Source organism: Monodelphis domestica, chromosome 2, assembly GCF_027887165.1.
Source record: "Monodelphis domestica isolate mMonDom1 chromosome 2, mMonDom1.pri, whole genome shotgun sequence".
Classification (NCBI taxonomy): domain Eukaryota; kingdom Metazoa; phylum Chordata; class Mammalia; order Didelphimorphia; family Didelphidae; genus Monodelphis; species Monodelphis domestica.
This window is the reverse complement of record NC_077228.1, coordinates 272,482,458-272,497,793: the sequence shown is the minus strand read 5'-3', so window position 1 is coordinate 272,497,793 and position 15,336 is coordinate 272,482,458. Positions and strand designations below refer to the sequence as shown.

The 15,336-nt window shown below is 36.7% G+C and overlaps 1 protein-coding gene across 12 annotated transcripts in view; it reads right to left on the bottom strand.

Moving 5' to 3' along the window:
* Positions 1 to 15,336, bottom strand: part of ANKS1A (ankyrin repeat and sterile alpha motif domain containing 1A) — a 282,636-nt gene that overhangs the window by 157,557 nt on the left and 109,743 nt on the right. For 7 of the 12 annotated variants that reach the window (XR_001628236.2, XM_056818070.1, XM_007483718.3 and 4 more), the window contains exons 3-8: positions 10,447 to 10,603; positions 8,624 to 8,686; positions 2,571 to 2,867; positions 1,309 to 1,384; positions 920 to 1,021; positions 705 to 806 (exon numbers count right to left, since the gene is read on the bottom strand). Coding sequence is in view for 11 of the 12 variants with exons in the window: in XM_056818070.1 (XP_056674048.1) it covers positions 705 to 806; positions 920 to 1,021; positions 1,309 to 1,384; positions 2,571 to 2,867; positions 8,624 to 8,686; positions 10,447 to 10,603 (797 nt within the window). In the remaining variant the exon portion in view is untranslated. The remainder of the gene's footprint in view (positions 1 to 704; positions 807 to 919; positions 1,022 to 1,308; positions 1,385 to 2,570; positions 2,868 to 8,623; positions 8,687 to 10,446; positions 10,604 to 15,336) is intronic. The other 5 variants (XM_007483721.3, XM_007483725.3, XM_056818069.1 and 2 more) reach the window with 1 other exon arrangement.

Below are 15,336 nucleotides of genomic sequence, written 5' to 3'. Positions count from 1 at the left end.
TATATAGTAAACATTTAATAAATCTTTATTGACTATTTTTTTAAAAAGACCTTCTGTCTTAGAATCCATACTAAGTATCCATTCCAAGGCAGAAAAATGGTAAGAGCTAGGCAACTGGGGTTAAATGACTTGTTCAGATTTACACAGGCAGGAAATGTCTGAGGCCAGATTTGAATCCAGTACTTCCCATCTCCAGGCCTGGCACTATATCCACTGAGCCACTTAAGCTGCTCCAAGGTAACTTTTCAAAAATAATTAATCACATCACTCCAACCTCAACCATGAAGATTTCATTATACTTTTATATCTACTCCTCTCTTCCCCATCAACTTCAAAGAACAAATACTCACATCCTAGAATATACAGTAGTAGATAAGTCACATACTAACTTTGGGAAACAAAGAGAAAGTGCCTGAAATACCCTTCCAATCTCACATAGGCAATAAATCCTGCTCATATTATAAATATTGGAAATAAATACCACTCAGTATTATATAACTTCAGATATGCTATGCATTAAGAAATGTATCCTGAAACTAGTTATAAGTCTAATTAATAGTTTAGTTAATAGAATGAACATTGGTCTTGTTCATGGCATCAAAAAGCTATACTTACTGTCCAGACCTGGGTACTCCAAACCACAGAAAGGAAATTTCACATTTGGTCCATGCCAAGCCCCAACTGGAGGACAGAGCCACACTTACCTTGAGACTTCAGGGCTGTTGAGTCCATGCTAGGGACGAATGATGGCTGGGTTCTAAGAAGTCTGTCTCCTTCTTTTGTACTTCTTTTCCCTGTCATGTGTTCTATAAAAGTAGAGAAAACAGCTGGACCATTTGGGCTTCCCTGTTTACCACTCTGTCCCATCTCCAATGGTTTCAGTGGGCAGGCTTCCTTTTCCTCCCTCCCATGAACTGACCTTCAATAAATGCCGCTATCTGCTGACTCTTCTGGGAAGGAAGCTCTCGCACAGTGTCTAATGCAGTTAGCCCCCGGTTATCTTTTATATTCACATCAATTCCTAGAGATATACACAGGGTGAAGCAATAGAATGAGAATTTTGGGGAGAACTCCAGACATAGCCAGACTCTTGATCACTTACATCAATCTTTCAGCAGAAATACTGGTTATCCTCTAAAGCCATTTAATCCAGCTATCCAAAAACAGGTCTTACACTTACACAGTCAAACAAATGCAGACACACATGAACTGGGTTCAACTGCAGCCACTGGAAATCCACCCCCTCCTGAGACGCTGTTCAGGCCCGACCCTGACATGCCGTTTACAAGAGCACTGCCGACCTCTCACCTGCAGCCAGCAGGATTTGAACCACATCTGTCTTGCCAAATAAAGCAGCCTCATGCAAAGCACTGCCCTTCTCCGTCTGTAAAGCAAACAAGAACTCAGTGCAGGACCTAGTCAGAAACTGTGATCCCAGAAATTAGCATGGTTTTACATGACAAACAGAAATTCCAAATGATTAAAGCCAACAGAAGGGATAGAAAGGAAAATATAAACAGACACACACAACCCACCCCACCCCCATCTTTATTTTTAAACCCTTACCATCTTATTTATAATCAATACTTGTGTACTCGTTCCAAGGCAGAAGAGTTACCCCTCAGACTTGAACCCAGGATCTCCCATCTGTAGTCCTGGCTCTCAATCCACTGAGCCACCTAGCTGTCATCCCTCCCCCATAATATTCTCTTATAATTTTTTCTGTTTTACAATATTTACAGATAGTTCATATCTTTGGTCAGTGAGACAATACAGCAGTGGGCTAAATGTGATTCACCGATTCCAGGAATTCATGAAAATCCACTCACTGTCTAGCTACGCACATCCCTAAAGATCACAGTACCAGGATCTTGAGGGAGAAAAGTGCTGGAGGAAGACTGAGTGCAGGGGATTGAAGTCACCTCCAGTTCATCTATAACTTGAAACATATAAAGACAATTGCACTGGGGGTGCAGTTAGGTGGCTCAGTGGATGGAGAGGCCTAGAGACTTAGAGGTCCTGGGTTTAAACCTAGTCTCAGATATCTCCTAGCTGCATGACCCTGAGCAAGTCACTTTACCCCAATTGCCTAGCCTTACTACTCTTCTGCCTTGGCACTAACGATTCTTAAAAAAAAAAAAGACTGTCACTGGGCATTCATCTAAAAGATGAATATGTATAAATAAATTTGGAGTTTTATTCCACACCATATGTAGGGAAGCTCCAAGGACACTTTTACTATGTTACACAACAACATAGATTTGCCAAGAAATGAGGCATGCCAATATTCAGAAAGCTAAAGAAAGGACTTTATTCAAATGGAAAAGTAAACTATGTTGAAATCTACAGTGGAGTTTTCATGGATTGCCCTCTAAAAAGAAGTGAGCAAAATAGGTTCAGAGGAGGGATACATCTCTTTTTAGCAGTCTCACATTTTAATTAAAAAATGAATGAAAGCATTTTTCAAATTGTAATGTGCAAAATGAACACACAGCCCATCAGCATGTTTCCTTAGCCTTTTCTATAGAAGCCACGACTTTAAGAACTTGAAGGTACATGATCATGGATACCTGGTAGTTGCTATCCATCCCAGCATCGAGAAGGACACAGACCACAGCTTTGTGGCCATTCCGGGCAGCCAAGTGCAGAGGAGTATGTTTCTTAGTGTTGCAGCTTAAAAGGTTGGGGTGAGCATTGAGCAGCATCTTCACCACCTCCAGCCTCCCATACAGTGCAGCTAGGTCCAGCGGTGTCTCAAACTTGTTATTGCGCATGGTGGGATCAGTTAGTTCCTCCAAGAGGACCTTCACTACCTCTGTGTGACCATATTGGGCGGCACAATGGAGGGCCGTCTCATTGTCATTGTTCTAAAAGGTTAAAAAAGGAGACCAGCATAAGCAGGTAGGTTTAATAGCATGTACAGACAGGTATCAGATAGAAATAACACTAGTAAAACTATTGAAGTTTAAATGAAGAAAATAGCAGTAACATTTTTGTGACACACATTAATTTGAAAGTATGCAGTAGAAGATTGCTCTTCTTTTGCAGTAAGGAATCTGTACTTTCGGTAAAAGTGTCACTGATCAGAATGGTCAGTGTGTCCTGGGATACGTACCAATTCTTAATAACCTGCAGGTGTCAGTGCCTGATAAACTCTTCAAGCCCCACTTGCCATTCTAATCAGTTATACCCTTATCTAATATGCAAATTTCCTACTGCAAAGGAAGAGCATTGATCTACCAAATACTGTCAAATTAATGGGTATGACTGCCATGTCTCCCATGTTTGGCACAGAATCAAGAAGCTAGCATAAGCATAAAAGAAGTTTATATATATAAATATACATATGTGTGTGTGTGTGTGTATATATATATATATAATAGGAGTCTAGTACAGATCAACTACAATATCAAAACCATTGTGTTTAATTTAAACTTCAATCAGCTTTACAATACTGTACTTATCTAATCACATTATTTTGATTCTCAATTTGTCAGCCATTTCATTTGTCTCAATTTCTAGGTTTTACAGAAAGGCTATCCATTTCATATGGTTTCTAGCATGCAAACAATCATGAACACCAAGGATATAAATCACCCAGAACAGCACCAATCATTTTACACATCAGCTAACAGCCATATTGGAGGCCCAGGGGAGGGGGACCCAAGGGCCTGGGACAGGGGATGATGATAGGAAACAGTGCAAAAGGAACTCAGAGACCTCTTACTGTTGCACTGCTTCTACTGGAATACCTGAACCAATGAATACATGCACTATCTATCATTAAAACTGTAGTGCAAGGAACAGTTTTACACAAAAGATAACAACAGGATTTTTCAGAGTTGTTTTCAAGGTGCAAAATATACAAATATAATGTTTTCATCAATTCAGACTCAGACTTGCCCCTTAACCCCAATTTGAATTTTGTTTCAACTAAAGAGCTAATAATAGAATGAAAAAGGAAGCGATTTCATCCCAAAGCAACAGTGTTACACCTTTTCTTTTATCTTCCAATGAAAAAAATATACACACACTGCATGAGTGTAAGACAGAGAATAGGAATTTCCATGTGATTTCTTAGAGGAACATTTAAGGAAGTACTTACTGGGGTGATTCAGAAGAATTTGAAAATTTTATCTACTGACTTTGCAACTTTGTGAGATAGGTAATGCTTGAGGAAGGGAAGTATGGTAATATATATATATATACATATATATATACACATATATATATATACACACACACACATATATTTTGCACCTTTCAAACTATAAAAACAAAGCCTTCTACAATTGCTTTAATTTTATCAAAAATGTTAAATTATATTCTAGGGGTTACCCAAAACCATGCATGCAACTCCATCTGCTTTTGATCTAGCATTTGACTGCATCATTCTTTCCAGCTGCATTGTCACCCAGAAAGTTCTGGAGCTGCTAGGAACAGGGCCCCTAGGACTAGAGTTCACTGATAAGACTACAATCAAGAAAATCAGGACAGAAGAAGCAGTAAAACCAGCCACAGGCAGAATATAGCCACACACAGATAAAATACAGGGTGCAGAGAAAGCAAAACATTAAGGTCAAACAGGGCTCAAGTGAATTAGCTGCTGGGACATGTTTTAATCATCCCCATCAACTTCTGCCAGTGACCAACAGGGATTAGCCAACTGAGTGGGCTGAGTGCCCCAAAATAGCACACAGAGCTCAAATGAGTGACTACAAGTGTGAGAGTATGTGTGTGTATCTCATTGTCTGTCAGTCCACTAATGAATGGCAGCATACTTGCCTTCAAGGAGAATGACTTTGGGCTCACTAGGCTTCCTTCTGCTCAGCAATCCTGTGTCACTCAGAATCAGCTTCTTGGGGAGAGGTAGTCTTTTAAAAACCTGCCCAAGCTCCCTTATTACTTCTTTCTACTCACCACCTGACCCTGCCATTACTATGCCTGGCGAGTTGTGTTTCAAGTAAGACAGGAAGATTGGCTTTATGACTTTGTAATGTTGTTTATCTCCTAGTATGGCCTTCTTCAAACTGGCAAATAGAAAGTCCCTTTTAACAATGAGAAAACACAGCCTATGCATAACTTGTGTCATATAACTCCTCTTTTATAAAAATTAAAAAAGCTATAAACCTTATGTAATTTAGGTAGGGAGACTTTCATCCAGGAAAGTCCATCTATTGTATTAGAGACATCGAGGGCTCTTCTACTTACTGATTAATTTTATTTTAGTTTGATTAAACATAAGTCAGTTGCCGATCCATTCAAGGCAAGTGGAATATAAAGCCAAAATATCTCCTGTGCTATTTCTTTTGCAGATGAACTGATGTTTTTTAACCTTCTGCACTCACCCAAGTTGGCTCAAGACTGCCACACTAAAAACCAGGCCTTATTTACTGTAAGTAGAAGGCAACCTACATTCTCTCTCTCGCTCAACGTTGGTCACCAATAGCTCCAAGAAAAACACCTTGTTTTCACAAGCACTATTTTCATTGTCCAGCTACAAGGAGATAAAGCCTGATACCTCTGGTCAAATATATTCTCCCTCTCCTCTCTAAACAGAAATATTTGAGTCTGACTATCCTTGTTATTAACACAATTTTTCCTCTGGATTAAAAGAGTTGACAAACATTATGTTAGTCAAACATCAAGAACCCAGTGAGAACCATTACTAAGTATAGGGACATAAAGGGTCTGTTTCCTAAAAATAAGCATGTCCAGAAATCTTAAAAAGTCACATTCTAATCAGTGAATCAAGAACTGGAAAAATGATAAGTGGGAAAAAGGGGAAAGCAAAGCACCCATAATTTTAAATTTCTCCTTTATTTTTTTCCCATAGACAGCTTTCTATTGGTCTTACCATCTCACTATTTGGAAGAATTGGAGAGGGGATGGGAACTATATGGATGCATAGTATATCAAACCATGCTTCTTAAACTTCTGGTGAAACCTTTCAATGCATAAATTCCATACCAGATGTCCCCAAATTAAAAACAAAAACTTGCAGAATAAGGTCAAAATCACTTATCTGTGGTAATTGGAAGGGAGGAAATATAAAATACAAAAATATATTAGCAACCGAGAACAACTTAAGGCCATTACCACAATAGCCACTCAGAGAAGAATATACACAACAGAGTCTCCTTTCTTTTGAGCACCTAAAGTCTGACTCCAGTTGTAAACTGGTGTCTTTGTGTCACACTTACGCAAACTTTTCTGCACTCAGGATATTGAGGGGTAATTTGTCACAGAAAGAGTGGTGGAAGTAACTAGGGATGTTTATTTTGAAGAAAAGAGATTTCTCCTGAAGAACACGAACACTTAGAGGGGAAAGTAACAACTATTCTCAAATGTTTAGAGAGCTGTCATGCAGAGAAAGATCATGACTTTTTACATGCTGCGCCTGAAAACAGAATTAAGGCTGACAGATTATTGGAAGACAGATTTCAGTTCAACATAATGAAGAACTTTCAAACAAATGTACAATCATTAATGTGAATAGAAATTCCATTTGGATCAAGAAAAGATTAGATCCTTCATCTCTTCAGGCAACTGTCTAGAGCAGGAGTGTCAAACAGAAATAGAGGCCACTAAATCATACACATATGGACTTAATTTCAAAATGTAATGTCTTCTATGTTTTATTGTATTATTATATATTTTGTTAACTATTTCCCAATTACATTTTAATCAGGTTTGGTTCTTACTCAGGTGGGCTGCATATTTGACACTTCTGGTCTATATTAAAAAGCTAAATGAGCTTGAACATAATGACTCCCAGAGAAGCCAAATGGTTCACATGAAAACAAACTTGAGTATAATGCAAAAAGTTTTTGCTTATGAGCCAGTTCATTATGGTGTAGCTATCAGAATCCATTCAGGCTGGTCACTCAATCCAATATGCATTATCCAACTTTTCAAACTATAACTTATAAAAAGAATAATACTTTAAAAATATGGTAACAAGTTCTTACACAAGGACATGCTCTCATTCTTTTTATCATTAACTGGGCCCTATTTTAATTGTGCAGGTGAAATCAGTCACAGTAGAAAGTATTTTCAAAAACCACAGCATCTCTTTAAAACTTCCATACAATTATATGTTTTAGTAACTAAACTAGCCACAAAAGGGAAAGACTCCTAAATCCCCTTCCCTCAGAATGTAGTTCTTACTTAAGTACATCATTTTAAAAAACTTCTCACACTAATATTGCTAGATTCCTAGATTCTTTTGAAAAATGATACGGTGTCCGTATCATAAGACCAAAATATTTTAAACAAAGTATCCTTTCCATTTGGTGAGTGAAAAAAACAAATAACAAGGATAAAAGTATCTTCCCAAACTTTATCTGGTGTGTCACTGTAAGTAAAATCTGGATAGCCAAATAATCCTAGTAACATTGCCTCTATGGATTATATTCCTATCAACTGGAAAAATTGCAGACTTCCTTAATGCCTATGAAAAAGATGAGGATTGATCTGTTCTTTAACAAAATGAAAACATGCAATTTGCTTTCAGATGCTTTGAAATATAAAAATTATTTTATGCCTGCTTTTCTCTTCAGAAAAATTCATTGAGAATAAAAAGAAGGTAGCAAATATAGGTAACATTATGACTTAATCAGTTCTTCCACACAACAGATTTTGAGTAAAATAAAATCTCTGGTCAGAGTTGCTGTGACTGAGAAAACTAGGGCTTAAAGGGAAAAATAGTGGTGGGCAGAGAGGCTCCAAATGGTAAAGGCAATGTCAGCCAAGCATGACACACTTAAAACCACATCCCATCATAAATCAGAAGGCTCATTATTTGCTTCCATCCTGACAATAAATAAAATTCAATTAAACATTGTGAGTGTCTGAGTAAAAACTACTCTCTTCATTTATTTTTTCTCTGCCTGATCAAGTAACTTAAGAAATTTTTTTTATCCACTTAATCAACTATTCAACTTTAATAGTGATTTATGAATCTACTTTTGTGCTCTTTTGTGGGTCAAGAATGACTAAGCAGAAAGAAAAGCAAACAAAGAATAGAGACAGAAGATTGAGGCTTAAAAGCCAGACATAAATGTACAGACTTAACAAAAAAAGACTGAGGTAGCAAGCAGGCAAGAGTCCCAAATGAAGCTGCCCATGGCCTTTTACTCCTACACGTACCATGAACCACAGAGAAAGCAACCTTCACTTTGGTAAGAAATATGGAAATTAGAGCCTAGCTAAAAGACATAAAGAAAATAAATTTATGTTCTAGCAGGTAAAAGACTCATTATTTATGCTTATTAAGAATATTAATTTCTCTAACTATTCTTGAAGTACAAAATTTTTTCTAATGATAATTTTAAAAACCTAACATCAAATTAAGAGTCTGCGATCTGACTCTTCCCCCATCTTTATTGATTTTAAGTTTTCAGATTTTTCCTTAAAAGTTGACAACTTTACTGTGGATGGTTTGGATTTTTTAAATACTTTTACCATCCCCAGAAACAGAATTGAAATAGACAGGATTGGAGCAGTCATCAACCAGGATGATGAAATTGCCTGAACAGGAGAATGTGATCAAGATAGAGCTCAAGATTGGGTGCAGCTCGGGAGTAATGATGCAGAGAAATCCTGTCAGCTAAGTACACACCTTTGCATTGATATAAGGGTCAAAGGGGCCGTACTTTTTGAGTTCTTTGATCTCAAGAGCATTCTACAAAAAGGAGAGGAAAAGAAAACGTGATGATAAGATGGATGAAATACAGCAATAAAGTAATGTGTAGTCCCAATGGAGAAATCAGATTTATTCCCTCAGGGTATCTTGAAAAGAAATTAAGTTGTAGAACAGCAATCCAACCTCCATGATACCTCATCACTAATCACCCCATTGGTATAGGTAGCCAGCTGGAAACACCACATTAAAGGAATTTCTAAAAAATCAATGTAATGACCAGTTAATTGACTTCCTCCATTTGCAAAGACTATCAAAATCCATTATATTCTCTAAGGAATGGTGGACATTTAATTTCTCTTAGATACCAGTCTTACTCTAGTGCTGACATGCCTGAAATACTTTCATAACATTGGACTGAAGTCCTATACCCCAAAGCAACCTGCCTCAAACACCCTCCCCGCCATCCCTTTATTTGGATGATCAGTGTAGCATACGGCTATGACATAGCTCAGAGTTACAAACTCAATTAGTTAGCTTTAAAAATCTTTCCAGGATCCACATTCCAAGGTAAAAATCAGGACAGAAAAGACTGAAAAATCATGTATTTATGCAGCCATTTAAAATTTGAGGAAGAAAAATTAAAAGTAAACATCTTCTTTGGTACCAATTGGCAAAAGGGAATTAATTAGTCACTGGGAGCTAAAGCAACATAATAAAAGTTATGCTTTGTTAACAAAACTCATCCCTTAAATATTTAAAAAAAAAAGAGAGAGAGAGAGACAAGGAGTAGGCACATGTTGATCACCTGCCTAGACACCACCATCCCAAAGGGAATGGGAAGCTTACTGGAAGTCATATATAGGCATCAAGGAAGCAGCTAGATGACCAGTAAATAGAGTGCTAGACTTAGAGTCAAGAAAATCCAAGTTCAAATCCTTACTCAGACACTTATGTGACCCTAAACTAGTCACATAATCTTTCTCAGCCTCAATTTCCTCATCTGTAAAATGAAGATCATAATAGTACTTAAGAGTACTAGGTTTGTTGTGATGATCAAATGAGATAACATGTCAAGGACAATGCAAACCTTAAAGTGCTATATAAATACTAGCCATTATTATCTCAATAAAAGGAAAACTGAAAGCTCTTCTGTCTTAATTTTCTTGTGCCTATGGGTTAAGATTCCTTCTTATAAATTATACCCCACTCTAACAGCTTAATGCAACCCTGTAAGGTCAAAAGACCTTGTATGTTTGTTCCTTCATAGGATGAGAAGACATCTGTCAGATTGAGTCAGATTATAAGGCATGATATCCATACTTCATTGCTATAGGCTTCAGTGTTATAGTCTAACAGTTATTTAGTCAGATGAGTGACTAGGCAAACTGGGTTGGACATATCAGAGCAATAGGATACAGTTTTATCTACCTTCTCAACAACCAAGAACAATAATTTCCTCTTTCAAATAGTATTAAGAAATAGAGAAAAGGACCTACTTCAGCTCTGGAAAGAACAAAAGGCAAAGAAAGAGGAAGTATCAAAAAGATAAAGCCTTTCAATCCACATGCCAGAAGCATGTGTTCCCTCCTCACAATCAATACAAATGCTTGCATGGCCACAATCTGCAAGCATAATGAGATTTAGCAACAGGAAATAACTTTGAGGGAAGGGGAGTTAAAAAAAAATCAATGTGTTCAGGAAGAATAAACAAAGTCTGGGGATATAGAAATAAAATGCTCCCTCCCACCACACTGTCCAGGAAAGGTATAATCAGATTACACGAAAAATCTTCTTCCAACCTGTTCATTGACTTTGGTGTGGGAGGGTCCTTGGTGGATGAGTAAACGAACTATCTGAGCATCCCCTTTCCAGGCTGCCAGATGAAGAGGGTAACAGCCTTTACAATCAGCCACATTGGTCAAAGCATCATTCCTTAGAAGAACCTCCACCACGTCCCTGGAAAGCAATAACATCTGATGAACTTGCATAATTCAAAACTCTCCAACTCAACTAAATGTTGGGAACCCAGGAAAATCTCCTTTGTGCAGCTACTGATAGGAAAGCCTAACTTTCTGGAGCCATATTGTCTAAATCACTCCTCCCATTTATTTTGGCCTCTTTGACACTCTCTCATTTCTATTCATCCGAAAATGTCATAAGCAAGGGTTGATTTTAAGATATAGAGAAGGTAGCCAGACATGTTAATAGCATTCTGGAATAGAATTTACATGAACAAAGTAATACAAAAGTCCTTGGTACAATTTAATACATTATTCAAGGCAATTATCCTTTGTGTTGAATGCAGAAGGGTCGATGGAAATAGAAGCTAATACAAATATAAGCCAAACACATATGGAATAATTTGAGTACTTTGAAAAGGGGAAGTTAGCTTTCTTCTTGTTGACACTATTATCAAATAAATACAAATACATAATTATCCACCATATGCATTAAAGCAGACAAAATCTCCACTCAAATAAAAATCATCTATATTAACACAAACCAAGACATAAATGAACAATCCCAAGAAACTAAACAAGGATAAACTATGTTCTAATATATGTATCCACTTTTCATCCCTATTAGAGGGTCACTGAGTCTAATTAGAAGGCTCAGGAATGTTTCTCTTATATCTTAATCTTAAAAAAAAGAAAAGAAGGGTAAAGAGGAATATACTGGGGGGAGGGGGGGAATTATCCCATATAATCAGGATGAAGTAGTAACCTATATGAAAAAGAAATTGGAGGAGTGGCTGATGCTTGAATGAAACTCTCATTCAAACTGGTCAAAGGAGGGAAAAATAAACACATACATACAGAAGAACATTTCACTCAACAATGAAAGAGGAAAGGAAATGGAAAAGAAAAGGGGTTCTTAGAAGAATGGTGGATTGTGAGGGATTTTAAGCAAAACAAACTCTAAAAAAGGATGTAAAAATTATATAATTCATAGAATCTAATTTTTAATTAAATGCTCCAAGGTTCTATATTAATTTGATTAACACCATTATCTTTTTTTAATAATATTTTATTTGATCATTTCCAAGCATTATTCATTAAATACAAAGATCATTTTCTTTTCCTCCCCCCCACCCCCATAGCCGATGTGTGATTCAACTGGGTGTCACATGTGTTCTTGATTCGAACCCATTTCCATATTGTTAATATTTGCATTACAGTTTCGTTTAGAGTCTCTCCTCTGTCATGTCCCCTCAACCGCTGTAGTCAGGCAGTTGCTTTTCCTCGGTGTTTCTACTCCCATAGTTTATCCTTTGCTTACGCATAGTGTTTTTTCTCCTAGAACCCTGCAGATTTTTCAGGGATATTACACCACTACTAATGGAGAAGTCTATTACATTCGATTATACCACAGTGTATCAGTCTCTGTGTACAATGTTCTCCTGGTTCTGCTCCTCTCACTCTGCATAACTTCCTGGAGGTTGTTCCAGTCTCCATGGAATTCCTCCACTTTATTATTCCTTTTAACACAATAGTATTCCATCACCAACATATACCACAATTTGCTCAGCCATTCCCCAATTGATGGGCATCCCCTCGTTTTACAGTTTTTGGCCACCACAAAGAACTCAGCTATGAATATTTCTGTAAAAGTCTTTTTGTCCATTATCTCTTTGGGGTACAGACCCAGCAGTGCTATGGCTGGATCAAAGGGTAGACATTCTTTTGTCGCCCTTTGGGCATAGTTCCAAATTGCCCTCCAGAATGGTTGGATCAGTTCACAACTCCACCAGCAATGAATTAATGTCCCTACTTTGCCACATCCCCTCCAACATTTATTACTTTCCTTTGCTATCATGCTAGCCAGTCTGCTTGGTGTGAGGTGATACCTCAGAGTTGTTTTGATTTGCATCTCTCTGATTATAAGAGATTTAGAACACTTCTTCATGTGCTTATTAATAGTTTTGATTACTTTATCTGAGAACTGCCTATCCATGTCCCTTGCCCATTTATCAACTGGAGAATGGCTTGATTTTTTGTACAATTGATTTAGCTCTTTATAAATTTGAGTAATTAAACCTTTGTCAGAGGTTTCTATGAAGATTTTTTCCCAATTTGTTGTTTCCCTTCTGATTTTAGTTACATAGGTTTTGTTTGTACAAAAGCTTTTTAATTTGATGTAGTCAAAATTATTTATTTTACATTTTGTGATTCTTTCTATGTCTTGCTTGGTTTTAAAGTCTTTCCCCTCCCAAAGGTCTGACATGTATACGATTCTGTGTTTACCCAATTTACTTATGGTTTCCTTCTTTATGTTTAAGTCATTCACGCATTCTGAATTTATCTTGGTGTAGGGTGTAAGGTGTTGATCTATTCCTAATCTCTCCCATACTGTCTTCCAATTTTCCCAGCAGTTTTAATCGAATAGTGGATTTTTGTCCCAAAAGCTGGGATCTTTGGGTTTATCGTATACTGTCTTGCTGAGGTCGCTATCCCCCAGTCTATTCCACTGATCTTCCTTTCTGTTTCTTAGCCAGTACCAAATTGTTTTGATGACTGCTGCTTTGTAATATAGTTTGAAGTCTGGGACTGCAAGGCCCCCACCATATGTGTTTTTTTTTTCATGATTTCCCTGGATATCCTTGATCTTTTGTTATTCCAAATGAATTTTGTTATTTCTAAATCAGTAAACAAATATTTTGGGAGTTCAATGGGTATGGCACTAAATAGATAAATAAGTTTGGGTAGGATGGTCATTTTTATTATATTGGCTCTTCCTATCCATGAGCAGTTAATGTTTTTCCAATTGCTCAAGTCTAGTTTTAGTTGTGTGGAGAGTGTTTTGTAGTTGTATTCATTATAGTTCCTGTGTTTGTCTTGGGAGGTAGATTCCTAGGTATTTTATTTTGTCTAAGGTTATTTTGAATGGGATTTCTCTTTCTAGTTTTTGCTGCTGAGCTGTGTTGGAGATATATAGAAAAGCTGATGATTTATGTGGGTTTATTTTGTATCCTGCAACTTTGCTAAAGTTATTGATTATTTCAATTAGCTTTCTGGTTGAATCTCTAGGATTTTTAAGTAGACCATCATGTCATCTGCAAAGAGTGATAACTTGGTCTCCTCCTTGCCTATTTTGATGCCTTCAATTTCTTTTTCTTCTTTAATTGCTACTGCTAGTGTTTCTAGTACAATGTCAAATAGTAGAGGTGATAATGGGCATCCTTGTTTCACTCCTGATCTTATTGGGAATGCATCTAGTTTATCCCCATTGCAGATGATATTAGCTGTTGGTTTTAGATATATACTGTTTATTATTTTTAGGAATGACCCTTCTATTCCTATGCTTTCTAATGTTTTTAATAGGAATGGGTGTTGTATTTTATCAAAGGCTTTTTCTGCATCTATTGAGATAATCATGTGATTCTTGTTGGTTTGTTTGTTGATGTGGTCAATTATGTGGATGATTTTCCTAATGTTGAACCAGCCCTGTATCCCTGGTATAAATCCAACTTGATCATGGTGGATGACCCTTCTGATCACTTGCTGGAGTCTTTTTGCTAGTATCCTATTTAAGATTTTTGCATCTATATTCATTAGGGAGATTGGCCTATAGTTTTCTTTCTCTGTTTTTGACTTGCCTGGTTTTGGAATCAGTACCATGTTTGTGTCGTAAAAGGAGTTTGGTAGAACTCCCTCTTTGCTTATTATGTCAAATAGTTTGTATAGTATTGGGATTAACTGTTCTCTGAATGTCTGATAGAATTCACTTGTGAATACATCAGGCCCTGGGGATTTTTTCTTAGGAAGTTCTTTGGTGGCTTGTTGGATTTCATTTTCTGATATGGTATTATTTAAGAATTCTATTTCCTCTTCTGTTAGTCTAGGCAGTTTGTATTTTTGTAAATACTCATCCATATCACCTAAGTTGGTGTATTTATTGCCATATAATTGGGCAAAGTAATTTCTAATGATTGCCTTAATTTTCTCTTCATCGGAGGTGCTGTCCCCCTTTTCATCTTTGATGCTGTTAATTTGCTTTTCCTCCTGCCTTTTTTTAATTAGATTGACCAGTACTTTGTCTATTTTGTTTGTTTTTTCAAAATACCAGCTTCTTGTCTTATTTATTAAATCAATAGTTCTATCACTTTTGATTTTATTAATTTCTCCCTTAATTTTTGGGATTTCTAGTTTGGTTTTCTGCTGGGGGTTTTTAATTTGATCGCTTTCGAGTTTTTTTATTTTCATTTCCAATTGATTGATCTCTGCTCTCCCTAGTTTGTTGATATATGCACTCAGGGATATGAATTTACCTCTGATTACCGCTTTGGCTGCATCCCAAAAGGTTTGAAAGGATGTCTCGCCTTTGTCATATTCATCAATAAAATTATTAATTGTTTCTATGATTTCTTCTCTAATTAAACGATTTTGGAGTATCATATTGTTTAATTTCCAATTAGTTTTTGATTTGGTTTTCCATGTACCTTTACTGATCATTATTTTTATTGCCTTGTGATCTGAGAAGGCTGCATTTATTATTTCTGCTTTTCTGCATTTGCGTGCTATGTTTCTGTGACCTAATGTATGGTCAATTTTTGTGAATGTGCCATGTGGTGCTGAGAAGAAGGTGTATTCCTTTTTATTCCTATTTATTTTTCTCCATATGTCTATTAATTCTAATTTTTCTAAGATTTCATTCACTTCTTTCACCTCTTTCTTATTTATTTTTTGGTT